This window comes from Helianthus annuus, chromosome 16, assembly GCF_002127325.2.
Source record: "Helianthus annuus cultivar XRQ/B chromosome 16, HanXRQr2.0-SUNRISE, whole genome shotgun sequence".
In the NCBI taxonomy this organism is placed as follows: Eukaryota; Viridiplantae; Streptophyta; class Magnoliopsida; order Asterales; family Asteraceae; genus Helianthus; species Helianthus annuus.
The window spans coordinates 181,520,044-181,535,652 of record NC_035448.2 but is presented as its reverse complement, the minus strand read 5'-3'; the positions used below and the strand labels follow the sequence as shown (position 1 = coordinate 181,535,652).

General features: G+C 37.5%; 1 protein-coding gene across 2 annotated transcripts; it reads right to left on the bottom strand.

The window, feature by feature from the left end:
- Positions 1–2,354: 2,354 nt before the first annotated feature.
- On the bottom strand, positions 2,355–8,978 carry LOC110918313. 2 transcript variants are annotated; one of them, XM_022162647.2, is made up of 4 exons: positions 8,841–8,978; positions 7,816–8,164; positions 5,117–7,045; positions 2,355–2,663 (listed from the first exon to the last, which is right to left on the bottom strand). In XM_022162647.2, the coding sequence occupies exons 2-4, from the start codon at positions 8,160–8,162 to the stop codon at positions 2,630–2,632; spliced, it is 2,310 nt and encodes a 769-aa protein (XP_022018339.1). In that variant the 5' UTR covers positions 8,163–8,164; positions 8,841–8,978; the 3' UTR covers positions 2,355–2,629. The 2 variants fall into 2 exon arrangements, with proteins under 2 accessions (XP_022018339.1, XP_022018340.1); XM_022162648.2 differs by lacking the exon at positions 8,841–8,978 and adding an exon at positions 8,644–8,808.
- Between the last annotated feature and the right edge of the window lie 6,631 nt (positions 8,979–15,609).

Here is a 15,609-nt window from a genome sequence, read left to right as displayed (position 1 = left end):
TAACCCCCAAGTAATCAACCAACTTTATCAATTGACAATCTCTTGGTATGTGATTACTTAATATATTCGGTAATTCCTATACATAGAATACATTTACTGACATTTAAGTGTATTCTCTCAATATAAACACAATTCTAAGAATGTATCTTACCAATCCTTGGGTTACTTCCTTCATTCCACTGACATTTAGAATTATCATAAATCCATCTGAAATTAAAAAAAAAAATCAAACAGTTTAACAAAAAACGAGTTTTATTTGAAAAACATACTATGTAAGCCCTAAAATAACCTTTAACACTTTCTAGGACAAAGTCATATCTTTCTACTGCAACTCGGTCCCCACTACCAACTATATTATATTAAATTTCCAAAGATCCCTCTTTTTCCCAACTTGAAACATCAATTTTTTAAACAATCAACACTCTATTCGCTTACAAATCAGATATATCAACACTATAAACCGATTGTAGAAGTTTTACAGATGAATTCCACAAGCAATCCGAAAATACATTTTCTATTATAATGCTTGGAATCACAAACAATATCTATTTCAACATCACCACATTATTTTTTTCAAGCATTTAATCGAAATCAAGAAACCCAAACTCAAATGTAAAACCAGGAAAGTAAAATACCGAAGATAACAAATTGTATTACCTGATAGAAATCTTCAAACCTCTGATCGCAGACGCCAATGATGGAGAAGAAAGTGAAGAGTTGCCTTGTGAAGGAGAGTTGTTGATGAAGGTTGTATTGAGATTGTTAATATTTGTTTATAAAATCCTATTTAATCTATTTGATCAGGATTCTTAAAAAGAGTGATCTAACTAATCAATCTTTTTTATATTTGATTTATAATCACTCTTTTTTTAGAAATAAACTTTTTGTTATTTATTAAGAAATTTTATAAATGAATCTCTTTTCTTTTTAACTTTTAATAAATTAATAGATAAGATTTTATTAAACAAATTCTTTTTAATAGAATGTAAGATGTATTTTGATCTCATTCATTAAAGAAAACCCGTTTGTTACACTTAGGTAAGAACAAGTTTTCTTTGGGCCAAATAAGACTGGTTTTAATGAAAGTTTGTGCATTGGTGACATATTGTTTTTACATTATGTAAATAGAAGTGAGTTATTTACAGTTGTAGTACACTAAATATTTCATTTTTCAATTCAGTTGGTATATTAATAATGGGCTTTTAAACTCTAACCCATGATTAATGTTAAAAGGATCAAACATATGGGCTTTATTGAATTGTTCAATAACATTTGGTTATTTAAAGTAGGTGATCTTTTTATTATTAGACAACATAAAATTAGGTCATGCTTTCATTTTAGACAACATATTATCAATTAGTTACATTATTTCTATATCAAACCTTAGCTAATAATTTTTTCATAACACAGTAATAAAATTTTTATGTTCTAATACATATTGCCTTTAACATTGTTTTATAAAGATATGTAACTAAATACAAACAATTTAAATGATGTATTATAATCTATTTCGATGGTTGTTAAAGCTACCCGTGTGATCACACGAGTCCTACTACTAGTTACTAAAAAAAACATGTTTGAAAAGGTTGACAAATGACAATTCAAATAATTGCTTTAAAAATTACAACAGGTTATTAAAAATCAATTTAAAACATTTGAAGTGTGAATGCTGACTTTGACTTCATCATAGACAAAGGCACAAAGCTAGTATTTTGTTAAAACTTGTCCAATCATATTCATAACTTTCGAAACAACAAATCAATCATATATAGTTTTTTTGTAATTAGATAATCAACTCCCAAACAACATCCAATCACCCCATTCACATTCATAGTCGAACACAATAATATATTTACTAGTGTCATAACAAGGCCAAAAAGGATTAGCTGGTTGTAAACAACTCACAAGTTTTAAATGGGGTGATTCAAGTTGTAAATAGATCATAACGAGTTATAATAAACAAATTAACGAGCGTAAGCTATACTTAAATTATCCTCCAATTACATCAATAAATAATTCCATGGCTCCAACAAATTCTGATAATCACGTTCCAAACCACAGATTTAACTTGGAAAAGAAATATTTCAGGTTTATATTATTTAAAGAACGCATCTATAAATAATGTGTTTTCACACTTACAGATTGATGAAGTTATGGTTTTAAAGTCGTTTTATGAATTTACATCGAGATAATTGGTAAACGGGTAACAAACTGCGCCGCTACCCCGTTTTGAATAACAAAACTAAATGTTTTAAAAACTACGTACATAGATCTCGGAGTCATAACATTACTATGCATGACCCTTTGAACTCGACTAAGTAGGTCCACAGCATCTGGCGCCAGAAAACCAAAAATATCAAAAGCCATTTAAAGGTGAAAGTATATCTTGGTCACCAAGAGTACAATGCTATTGCTTGACAAAAAAATACCTCTTTATCAACTACTTCATAGAGGCCAAAAATAACCAACCCTGTATTGATCAATAGGTTATACCAGAAAATTAACCTCAAAAACCCTGCCTATGAAACCACTATCAACATTTACATCTATAATCGCCAAGAAATTCAAAATGAAGTTATAAATCTTGACCCAAAAAGAGCGATTACGATCCACCAAAATCATCACCCCTTCAAGAAGTTGTTGCATACTGCTCATGAACCTCTCTGAAAACAAAACCAACCCGTTAACCACAAAAACAGGTTATATTTTTGAAAAACAAATATAATAAAAAAACAGTTGAAAAACTAGACTACCAAGATATTAATCCAGCAATTTACAAGGTTGCAATGCATTTTAATGCACTTTGGGTCTTTTGACTCGTCTGAACTGTTTCATTTTCAGTTATATTTTTAATAGTGATACCGAACAGGACCGTACCAGTATTTTCGATACGATACGGTTGACACCAAGTTTATCCCAACCCCTGATATTGAAAAAAGGATTAAAGTTAAAAAATAAAGAAAATAACTATTATTATAATTATAAGGAGAATTGGCCTGTAATAATCCCACCTTGACCTTATTAGCTATTAATAATCCCACCTCAGAATATTCCCCCCACCAGTCCCACCTTTCACCTATTTTTCCTACAATGGTCCCCCGTTAAAAAAAACTTAACGGAGTTAAGCTTTTTTCCAAATTACAAACAGATTTCTAAGAGCTTTTGATCAGAACGATGACACAAGTCCATTGATGTAGAACTTACTTCGAAATGGTGCTCCAAGTGACTTGATTTTGGTTAATTGGAAATTTAAACACCCGAATTGAAGCGTCGTTTTCATCGTTTGGAGCACCGTTTCGAGGCAAGTTTTACATCAACGGACTCGTATTGTCGTTCTAATCAAAAGCCCTAAAAAATCTATTTGTAAGAGAAAAATGCCCGGATAGTCCCTGTGGTTTCGTCTTTTTTCACCTATAGTCCCCAACTTTCTAAAATTACCTGAATAGTCCCCAACTTTTCATTTTTTGTTCCCGGATAGTCCCTGACGTGGATGGAGGTTACTTTTCTCAGTTAAGTTGGTGTAAAATGACTATAATACCCTTAATATTAAAAAACTAATAAAGAAGAGCCCCACCATCTACCCAACCCTTCTTCTCCCACTTTCTTCCTCTTTCTCTGTAATCTCAGACCACAACTTCCACTCACCTTAGTTGTAGACAATGAAACAGAACACCACATTTTCTCTACAGAAATGTCGAAAGAAGTAAGCGAAATCGGAGAAACAGCAAGGCGAGACTATGTCGACCCACCACCAGCACCCCTCCTTGACATGGCGGAGCTGAAGCTCTGGTCCTTTTACCGAGCCCTCATAGCAGAGTTTGTCGCCACCCTACTCTTCCTCTACGTCACCGTCGCCACCGTCATCGGCTGCAAAAAAGAAACCGACCCATGCGGCGGCGTTGGCATCCTCGGCATCGCTTGGGCTTTCGGCGGCATGATCTTCATCCTCGTTTACTGCACCGCCGGTACTTCCGGTAAGTCACCGCCGCCCCGCAGACGGTGGCGCCGCTGTCGCCGTCGTTCCTCTTTCCCCGATGCGCGCTCTCTCTCTCTCTCTCTCTCTCCTCTCTCTCCTGCGTTGCCGTCGTGCGCCACCACCAAGCAATGGTGGTGGCCGGCCGATGATTTAGAGAGGTAAGTGGGTGTTGTGTGGTGGGTTTAAGGTGGTGGAGAGGTTGGGGGTACAAACACAAAATTCGTTTTCATTTTTATGCTCGTTACTTTGGATTATTTATGTGAAAAACTAACAAAATTAATGATTTGCAGCTACTGAAAACCTGAAAATTTGAGCTCGTATACGGCGTGGTCTTTGGGTTTGTGGACTTGAAAACACCAAGTTTTGTTCAGAATGACTCGTGCTCAATTTATTGTGCCAGAAGTTATGATGCATAAGCCTTTAGATGTTTGATTGTTTGTGTTACTATTTAATGCATTTTGTACCAAATTGAAATCAAAATTGTGGCGGTGATGGTGGAGGGTGGAGGAGGGTGATGGTGGGTGGAGGTTGAAGATGAAGGGGGGGAGGTTTATAAATAAAAATGAAGAAGATGCTCGGATAGTCCCTATGGTTTGGCCTTTTAAGGAAAGGGTATTTTTGTCATTTCACACCCCCTTAACAGAGTAAACAAACTGAAGTTAGATCTAGGGACTATCCGGGAACAAAAAATGAAAAGTTGGGGACTATTCAGGTAATTTTAGAAAGTTGGGGATTATAGGTGAAAAAAGGCGAAACCACAGGGACTATCCGGGCATTTTTCTCTATTTGTAATTTGGAAAAATACTTAACTCCGTTAAGGTTTTTTAACGGGGGACCATTGTAGGAAAAATAGGTGAAAAGTGGAACTGGTGGGGGGAATATTCTGAGGTGGGATTATTAATGGCCAATAAGGTCTAGGTGAGATTATTACAGGCCAATTTCCCTAATTATAATATTAAAATAATAAAAGTATTAAAAAAACTATAATTCAATTCCTTTATTAAGATACAGTAATTTTAAAATCACTGTTCATTACAATTCCTTTATTAAGATATAGTAAAGTAATAATAAGAATGTTTTAACGGTAGAAGAATCGTATTTTAAACCCATGACCAAACATGTCAAGAAAGAAAAGCATACTTGCACGATCTCTTATTGTGACCAAGGCCTTTACACTTTCCACATTGAAGTTGACGCTTAAGAAAGTCAGCGGGCCCAACCTGACCCGGTGCAACCTTCCTTATCTTTGTTCTGCCTGGTGTCCGAGCAGTCGGTGGAGGAGTAACAAGAATCGTACCGTCATCCAATTCAATATCCATCGATCTTTCTATATTCGGTATAGGGTTAATAGAATCTGCATACGCCAACTGGTACATTTCAACATGAACAAATCTCGAACAATGATCATACGGGCTCCTACCGTAATTTTCCAAAACCGCGATAGCATGACAGCAAGGCAGTCCAGTCAACAACCACACTTTACAACTACAGTCCCAATTTTCAATATCAACAATATCGTTAATGCCACCAAATTGAACCTCGAATTTACTTCCGTGTGTCCGTAACACTTGAACCGAACTTACTTTTAAGATCTCGGTTTTTAACTTTTCCTCCATAGACGGTGTTAATCGGGTCAACCACTGACTCGATTCAACTCTACGTGCGTATATCAATTGCATCAATTTACTCCTTAACTCATCGATCATTTGAGTTATTGGCAATTCGTTTGCTTCCGATACCCACGAGTAAAAATAATGACCAAAATTCGAAGTCATATGATTGTACCGTAAACCTCCGAAAAACGCATTAGCCCAGTGATCCGGCTCGCTTCCTATAATCCAATTGTACGCTTCCGGTGAAATCGCTTTTATATCTTCCGTATATTTTTTAAAACCCTCGAGTTTCGGTTCATGAGCAGCGGCATACAGATCCTCAACCATAAGTCTTCTCGCATCGTGTGAAAAATGGCCCGTTAAATCTTTATTTAATTTCTCCGCTAAATAACCTAAACAATAAGCGTGATAGCATTCACCGCCAAATATATCCGGCAAAGATTCCCGTAAACCCTTTTGAAAGTCGGCCACAAACGTAATCGGCCCGTGTCCCAAAACCAAGTTTTTAAATTCGCTTAAAAACCAGTGCCAGTTCTCGTCGGTTTCCTCATCAACAACCGCAAACGCCACCGGGAACGCCCCGTCATTACCGTCTGCTGCAGTGGCGGTCAACAACATTCCTTGGTATCTCGAATTCAAAGGCGTGCTATCGAGAAAAAGCAGAGGCCGACATCCTTGTATGAAACCGGAAATCGAGGCGTGGAAACAGACGAAAAGACGATGAAAACTTAAATCCTCGTGCGTACTAAACTTAGCGAGGCTTCCTGGATTCGTTTCCATTATTTTTTCACAAAAATATGGTAATTCACTATACGCGTCTTTATAAGAACCTAAAAGCTGTTCTCGTGCATACTCCTTAGCACGCCTTGCTTGTGAGTAATTAAGCTCGATTCCGTAATCACGTTTAAGATCATTGGCGATGTCTTTTGGCTTAATCTTTGGAGAATCTTTAACCTTTTCTTTTATCAAATTTCCAACCCAACTTCTTGTCGCTCGAAAAGCGGGTTTTATCAAACCACCTTGACACGTATGAGTCGGTCTCATCGTTTTAATACAAACCAACTGCGTTGTCGATAATCTCGATGCGTGAATACGCCATGGACAATTGTCCGATTTGCATTTTACAGTCACCCGTTGATTTTCATTTTTCTTGTACATGTAGTTAAACCCGTGAGCGATTGAATATTTCCTTAACGCCTCCCGGAATTCAGCTAACGAATGGAATCTTTGACCGACACCTGTTATAAGATTCTCCCATTGTTTAGCGGCTATGGGTTGCTCGTGATTGGTTATAGGCATAGGAAAAGGATCGATGGGAACTGGGTCGGGAATTGGAGTGATCGAATTGGTGGTGTCGTTGTCCATAACTTCGTTAAGCGGGATTACATTTGCGGGGCCCAGGTCAGCAGGCGGTAAAACGGCCACCACTTGTGTCTCTGCTGGTCTCTTTTGCGGTCTATGTGTATAAATTAACAAAAACAAAATAGAAAACCGTTAGAATGATCTTTATATGATCTTTATAAGTTTATAAGCGTTCATTTTCCCTATAAAGAGACCGAATAAACCAAAGGAAACTCATGCAAGGAGGGTTTGAACACTTACCAAACAAGATTTTCTGTTTGTGTCCGTTTGTGTTCATTTGTTAATTTTAGGTAACGCACACAAACGAACGTTCGCGAACACAAACGAACATAAACAAGTGTTCATGAACGGAATATATATAATACACTGATACTTATTAATATATTATTTATCGGAATTTTGAAGTATTTAAATAAAATACAAAAATTTAAAACACTAATGAACTATCGAACGCAAACGAACATAAACGAACACATTACTGAACGTTCACGAACTTAAATGAACGAACACAACCTCTGTTCATATTCGTTCATTTAACTAAACGAACAAAATTTGTGTTCGTTATCAACGAACAAACACAAACGAACTTCCCACTGAACGGTTTCGTTTGCAGACCTAGCTAGAGATATAAGGTAAACAAATATTTATTTCCATAATCAGTTTTCTTGTGACATTTTGACCTTAAAAAATCTATAGAATCATAATCACTTTATCAAAAAACTTTTGACCAATTGTTGTGATTCTCTACTAGCAATGATCATATATATAAAAGTACAAAACAATCATCAAAATGTACTATGCATATTCATATACAAACAAGCGCATACATATGAAAGTTTTGAAAGGCCAGACAATGGAGATTACCTACGAACAGGCTTCTTCTTAGCAGGCGGAGATTCTTTCAATATAAACACCTCAAACTGATCAGCTTCTTTATAGTAATTCACCATCCGATGAAAGTCCTTATCTTTAGAAACCGTAATCAAATTCTTCTTATTTCCAGGCAAAAAATACTTCACTAACATCCCATCCACACTTGAATCAATAGTTTCAGCTACTTCTTGCTTGAAACCACTCAACTGCATATCAACTTCAAGATCAACAGCGTAAGCTTCCCCACCACTATACGACATTAACCCATCTTCATACGTTTCAAACTCCCCTCCGTAGTGGCAAATAGCAATCATCTTCTTCGATGGCACAATTGCCATCTCTGTAAACAAATATTAAACCAATTACAAGACAATTATTGAGGTCCTAATATACGTACACCCAATATACGACTCATGTATGCGCGTGTACAAGTCATATATGCTTTGTCGGGTGAGGTGTCTATATACGGACTCGTATAATTGTATACGAGTCGTGTAGTTCATGTAAATATAAGATATACGACTTGTATATTTGTATACGAGTCATATAGTTCATGTAAAAAAGATATATGAGTCGTATATGTATAACTCGTATATGCTTATACAACTCGTATACTTTTCGGGTGACATTACAAAAGATTACAATCAAAATCCCATAAACAGAACAAACTAAATTAACAAATTAACCCACACCCACAAATTAAGAACTAAAAACTTCATGTCACATTCACTAAATACATTATCAAACAAACAAAAACAACCAATAAAGATCAAAGAACCCCAAAAGAAACAGCAAAATCAAGAAAAACTCAAACCCTACAAATCTGTGATGCGAAACAAAACCCAGATGCGAAACGGCATTAATCGTCGAAAAACAAAAAGGGTTGGAACTAATTTTGAGTTTAGTCGAGTCATTATGAATGGGGGTGGGTAACGAATGAATATGTGAAACAGGGTCCGTTTATATAGTTGTGGAGAATTAAATGATTGAAGAAAAAGGGGGAAAGAAGGAAGTACCTTGTATGGATTGTGGAAGTACGAAAGTGGATATATTTTCTCAAGTACCCTTGGAGATTTGCAGGTAGGGCTTCAGGGGGGCGAGATGAAGGATTGGATATATAGGGAGGACGATACACGCATCTATGGAAGGTTAAGGGGTGCAACCGCCTCATCTATTTCTATGTTTAAATAATTACATGTATGTTGTGGGCCGGGTCAGGTCAGGTCGGGGTTAAACTTTTGACCCGTTATCATGGGTCGGGTCAGTTAATTTCACACTTTTTAGAGTAAAACTAGTTGATGTCCGCCGCCCGCGTTGCGGGACGATGACCGAATAATTCTCAACCAATTAAACAAACAGTACTATATTTTATTTTGAACTGGGGAGAAAATCATAATTTTGAACCGATGGTAAAATCGTAATTTTAAACCAGCGGAAAACCATATTTTTATTTTGAACTGAGGCGAATACGTATTTTTGAAATGAGGGTAAAATCGTATTTTTTAGCGGGGGGCAAAAGCATATGTTTATTTTTAGGGGGGGGGGGGAGCAAAACGTAATTTTAAACTGGAGCCGAAAAACGTAATTTTAAAGTGGGTGTAAAATAATAAACTGGTGTAAAATCGTAATTTTTAGCTAGGGGAAAAACATATTTTTATTTTGAACTGAGGCAAAACCGTAATTCTGGCTGAGGGTCAAATCGTATTTTTTCTACCGAGGGCAAAATCGTAATTTTGAGCTGGGGGTAAAAGGGTAAATATATTTTTAACTGTGGGTAAAAACGTAATTTTGAACGGACGGCAAAATCATAATTTGAAAGCGGGGATAAAATCATAAATTAATTGGGCCAATAGGGAAGTGCCAGGCACTGCCTGACACTATTCCCCTTGCCGCCCCTTTCCTCCAATCAATTGGAGGCACTATTCCCGCCGACCTTTGCATTTGTTTTTAGGTAATTGATGGGGGGGGGGTTAAAATCGTAATTTTTAACTAAGGCAAAATCGTATTTTTATCTAGGGGCAAAAACAAAATTATATTTTGAGCTGAAGGCGAAATCGTAATTTTAAACTGGAGATAATATCGTAATTTGGCATGACTATAGCTGGGGGCAAAAACATTATTTTATTTTGAACTGAGAGTAAAATCCTAGTTTTTAGTTGATGGCAAAATCGAACTTTTATGCTGGGAATAAAATTATAATTTGACAGAACAAATGAAAAAGTGGTAAACCGCTGCTTGACACTTTTCTGCATCTCCTTTTTTTAGTTACAGATAACTATCATATGCTAAATTAAAAAAAAAAAACAAAAAAACAAACCAAACCATGACCGCCATTTTTGGCCAATAACCAAACAATACTATTGCCCTCCACTTTAAATGTATATGTAGTAAATACAGTTTTCGTATGTTAGGTTTGTTTTAACTATCATGCTTCGTTCACATTTAACACTCTGTGTTTCAAGTTTTAATACTTTTAATCATGGCTGTAAAAATACCGACTAGTCTTTCATTAATCGCTAGTTGGGGGTTCATGGAGTATTTTTTTATCTAATTGGCCAATTATTTAGTAGGCAGTCAAGAGTGGTTAAATCCAGACATAATTGGCCAAAAATTAGTGGCATTCTAGCGATTTCAACCAAAACTCTGGCCAGATTTTTGAACGAAACATGTAAATTCCGACAATTAGTCATATCTAGTTGAAAATGTGAGTTTAAGGTGTTAAAACATGTCTACTTAAAAAATACATATAAAAATATCTGTGTATACAAATATAACTGAAAATTACATATAAAGTCTCAATCCAATCAATCTCGATTAATCGCTAATCGGGACCCCACCGGCCGACTAGCGTTCAGCGATTCTTATAACATTGCTTTTAATTCAACACACCCTGTTAATTCTTATCAAATGACCAAAACCATTTGTAATTAAAAATAATTAAATATAATGGGCCCAGCCACTCCATCTCTATCTTCTTCCTTACTCCACTACGTGTCGTCGCTGGAAGCACTTAAATAGACCGTCGCTGCCACCTTCATTTTTCCGGCGAACCAGAGACCAACCAGATAACCTTTTAATTGAACAAAACCGCATAACACCCTGTTTTTTTAAGCTAGACGAGTAATCTATAAGCGAAATTGAGTTATATAATGCGTTAATAACGAACCTATTTTTTACGGTGACAAATGTCGGATTGTTAACAACAAAGTTAATATTCCGGGTTAAAACCGGGTGTTGGGATACCATTCTGGTTTTCAAACTTATCTTTACTTTCTCCACCGATACATATATCAAATCCATTCCTTCCAACATATGTTCCACCGTATGTTCGACGCCACCATCACCATCGTATCTTCGTCATCCTCCAGCTGTGCATTGATGCAGTGTATCACATTAAACCTCGGAACCTCAAACCACTTCATCCCTGACTCGTATTTGACGTACCGAGGGATCAACCGAGCCTAGGAACTAGAGTCGGGCCCTTGGCGTGGGCGGGGAGGACCATGAGCCATGACACATTTTATTCGGGGGCACATTTAAAAAATATGTTATATACTTTTAAAAAAATAAAAGAAAACTCGTATAAAACATAAACTTATATCTTAGGCTCATTTAAAACTATCAATCTCAAGAGGTATAACTTATTAAAAAACTCATATAAAACATAAATTTATATCTTAGGCTTATTTAAAACTATTAGGTATTAACTCAGTGGTGGCGGTGGTGGCGGTCGTGGCGGCAGCAGCAGCAGCGACAGCAGCAGCAGCAGCATCAGTAGTAGTAAGGCTAAATTGCACTTTCGTCCTTTATGTTTCGATATTTCTTCACGCGGTGTCCTTTAACTATAAAAATTACGCTATATGTTTTTTTATGTTTAAACATATCAACAGACTGTGTCCTGTCATCCAAACCCAATTATCTTTTTAAGTTAAATCCCCTCACGTGCATATCACGTAAATGAAGTATTATATTTTAATGTCACACCCCGATTTCCACACGTGTCACCGGTGGGCCCGGTGGGGGATTACCGTGACGTAGTTGGTAACATTACAGTCAAACAACACAATATTTAAATGCACAACGGAAACAAAAAAAATAGATATATTTCAACCGAATGTTATTGTAATATCATGTATCACAAACAGTTGAAAATAATCCACAGGGGGATCAAAAATAAATAGGAAATATTGTTCAACAGTTGACATCCAAGCTTGCGAGACTTATTGGGGACGCTAGGAGAAAGCCAGCCTAGTTCGCATAGTACCTGCACTTAACCTTTTGGGGAAAATACGTCAGTTTACACTGGTAAATACATTCAACCGACACTTTTGAAAAGGTTTAATAAAATTGATTTGAATGCACGTGGCACAAACTTTTATAACTTGGGATAATTATTTGAATATAATACTTGTAAACGAATTACATGTTTCTTATGCGTTCAGTAGCCCGTTCCGTAGACCGGGTTAAAGATCAATAGACACACCACATTATTTATTTATTCATTTATGCACTGACGGGTGTACGCCTACACCCCGTGCTCAAGTCGTGGCCATCTCGTAAGATGATGCCAAGGATATCCGGGACATGGTCATTAACCCCCCAAAGGCTTTAAGCAAACAAAACATTTTAAAACAAAGCATGTCAATAATTTAACCTCTAATCGATTAAAAATTCAATGCTGGACCAAGCGGTATTCTATATACCGTACCCCAAGCCCGTATAGGGAAATAAGTTAAAAGTATTTACCTTTGCAAGTATCAATTCACAAATAGCAAGTGCGGTAGCTTTTACCAGGTCTCCTATTCTGGAACGAAGGGTTATAATAACCTATTAGAATCCTAACGTGTCACACCCCAACCAATGGCGGAATCATCGGGGCATGGCACTGAGCGAAACAGATTGTCCAGAAGTTTCCATAACAATTATTATCACTATTTAGTTTAAATAACACGTCCCATACCGTGTCCCAAATAACAAACAAATTATTACAGATAACAATTAGTCAAATATTCTGTTCCGACAACTCAGATTTAAATAAGACAAATAAATATTGTTCAAATGCTCCTAAAGACCCAGCCTGACAAGATCTACAGACAACTATGCTCTAGTTGCTCCTTCTTGACAGACAACTATTTGTTGGGGGCCTATAGAGCTTTATTCTAGCCTCGCTTTCCTAGCAAGCAAACATCTTAAACACCTGTCACATACGTTAAAATAAAGTCAATACATATAATGTAAAGGTGAGCATACAAGTTTAATAATAGCATATAGAGTTCGAATAGTTTACGCATAACCAGCACGTACACAGAGGAAAACGAAGCATGTTAATTATCGACATGGATCTATCGATACCAATGACTGCGGGTTGACCGTCCGAGACAGTTCGCAATACATGTTTACCACCGTAATTCATGCAAGTAATTGTCCTTAACAACCCCCGTGTGAACGGGTGCTGAGTCCAAACTATAGTACTACGTCGTTAAGGGAGGTAGACAGCATTCCACGTGTAAACACAATCAACAAGCATTCATTTAGTCACGTAGTACATGCAATTCGGTTAGCGTTCAAATAACTGAGTAGTGTATTCGATTGTGATTTTGATAAGTAACGTATGTAACACCCAAAAGTGCTAAAAGCAAAAAGGGATCGAGTATACTCACAGCGATTGATTAATGGATTGAAGGGAGCGCTTGAGAGTAGGGTCAGCCTGAACAGTTCGATAGCATAACGGTGAATAACACGTAAGTTGGAAACAAGTGTAAGTGGATCGAACAGCCTGGTCGATCGAACAGCAGGTTCGATCGAACGGGTCGTTCGTTCGGCTAGTCAATCCGTTCGGGCAGTCTGTTCGATCGGCCGGTAGGCTCGATCGGCTGGACTGTTCGAGTGGATTGTTTCTTCCTATGAGTAAGATGCGTTTGTGTATGATGGTTTGACCTTTTGAAGTTTTCGTTGTAGTATTTGAGAACACTGAAGTGTTCTTACCTTTCAGGTCGATCGATCGAACAGCATGTTCTATCGGCCGATATAACCGATTGGTTAGGCACTTCTGCAATAGTCCTCAGTAGGATGTCACTCGATCGAACAACAGACTCGATCAAACATCATGCTCGATCGGGTGGCATTCCAATACGACGAACGAGTCGGAAATCGATCAAAGGTTGAAGCGTAGTATCTCATGATCCGAGGAGTAATGTTGACAAACAGTTGTTCGATCGAACAGTACCTCGTTCAATACTATACTTCATGAAGTTGTCAAGTTGTAGGGCCACATGCTAGCCGATCGGCTGGCCTGGTCGATCGGCTGGTATGTCCGATCGGTTGGGTTGTTTGTTCGAACAGCCTGACCGTTCGGCCAGCATCCTGACCTGGTCGGCCTGCTCGTCTAACACTCAGCTGTTCTGATTATTTTGACGTTTTATTGAGGTAGTTTGACAACATGCTGAACTATGGGACCTTCATTCTTACTTGTTTCCCCTTGCTCGGACAGGAATCACCCATATCCGGCCGGCGAACGGTACAGAACTAGAGTTTGAAGTTTAACCCGAAATCGGTGAACCTCGTGGTTAGAATCCGGATCTTGAACCACACAACTGTTAGAATGATTTGTATGTTGGTTCAAGCTCCGTTTCAACCGGTTTCGAAGGCATTGAGTGTAAAAGAGTTGAAAGAAAGTTGGAATCCTTCTTTCAATCCTTCACACCATGTAAATGTTTAGATCTTTGGTAGATCTTAGCTTGTTTATGTGGAAATCGGTTAGATCCGAGCTATTCATGGTGGATTGAGGCCAAAGCATGATGTTCTTGAAGAACACCATGATGACATCATCCTAGAATGCCTAGATCTTGATGATTTCACGGTTAGAAATCAAGATTCGAGAGATAGAAAGGTGTAGAAGTGTGTATTGATCAAGAACGTACAAGATTTAGGATGAAAACTTACCGGAATTGGAAGAAATCTGAGAAAAGAAGGAGGAGCACGAGCTGGTCGGTCAGAGCTTTCCAAAAGTGGAAAGGATGACAATGACAGCCCTATTTATAGGCTCCAAAAGAGGAAAGGGCTGGCCGATCGGCCAGGCTTCCCCGATCGGACAGCCTGCTCGATCGAACAACCTGTTCGATCGGCTGGGCTGCTCGATCGGTTGATAGCCTGATCGATCAACAGCCTGGTTCGAGGGTTCGGTGCGACGATTTTCGATATTTCGGTTTCGATTGAAGACGATACAAGTACGATAGAGTTTCCTATTCAAATTACTTTCAGTCCCAACTACTATATCTAACATACAATCATCTATATTACATCCTACCCTTACGTTATCATTCCCCTTAATTCGATTTCGATTGCATTCGATTTGAGTTTCGAGTTTCGATTGATTTGATTGAATACGACACCAAAACATAAAGTAAACACGCACAGGTAACACATAAGGCACACACAAGTAATGTAATACCAACTTCGCATAGTTTGAGTTTCGAGTTCGATGATTGTTAGATCGGTTTGATTACTGATTAGTTAACTTTATCGCATTGTTACTTCCTACTATTCACAGTCGTAAATCGGTTCGCGTCGATAAAACATTCGATTACTTTGGTTCTTTCTTGATTACAACACTTACTTCACATAATACAATTTAAACATAAAATCGACTAATTACAGTCAAAGTTGACTTGGACTTTGACTTTGACTTTGACATTTGAAAACACGGGGTGTTACATAACGGGTCTTTAATTAAGCCTAAACTTAGACCGGTTAGTTTTAACGAAAGATACGGTTCGAACGCACGAA

Coding starts and splice junctions, on each gene's coding strand:
- LOC110918313 (XM_022162647.2), bottom strand. CDS start 8,162: ATGGCAATTGTGCCATCGAAGAAGATGATTGCTATTTGCCACTACGGA. Junction 7,046..7,815: donor AAGAAGAAGCCTGTTCGTAG/GTAATCTCCATT, acceptor TTATACACATAG/ACCGCAAAAGAGACCAGCAG. Junction 2,664..5,116: donor CACAATAAGAGATCGTGCAA/GTATGCTTTTCT, acceptor TTTTGTTTTCAG/AGAGGTTCATGAGCAGTATG.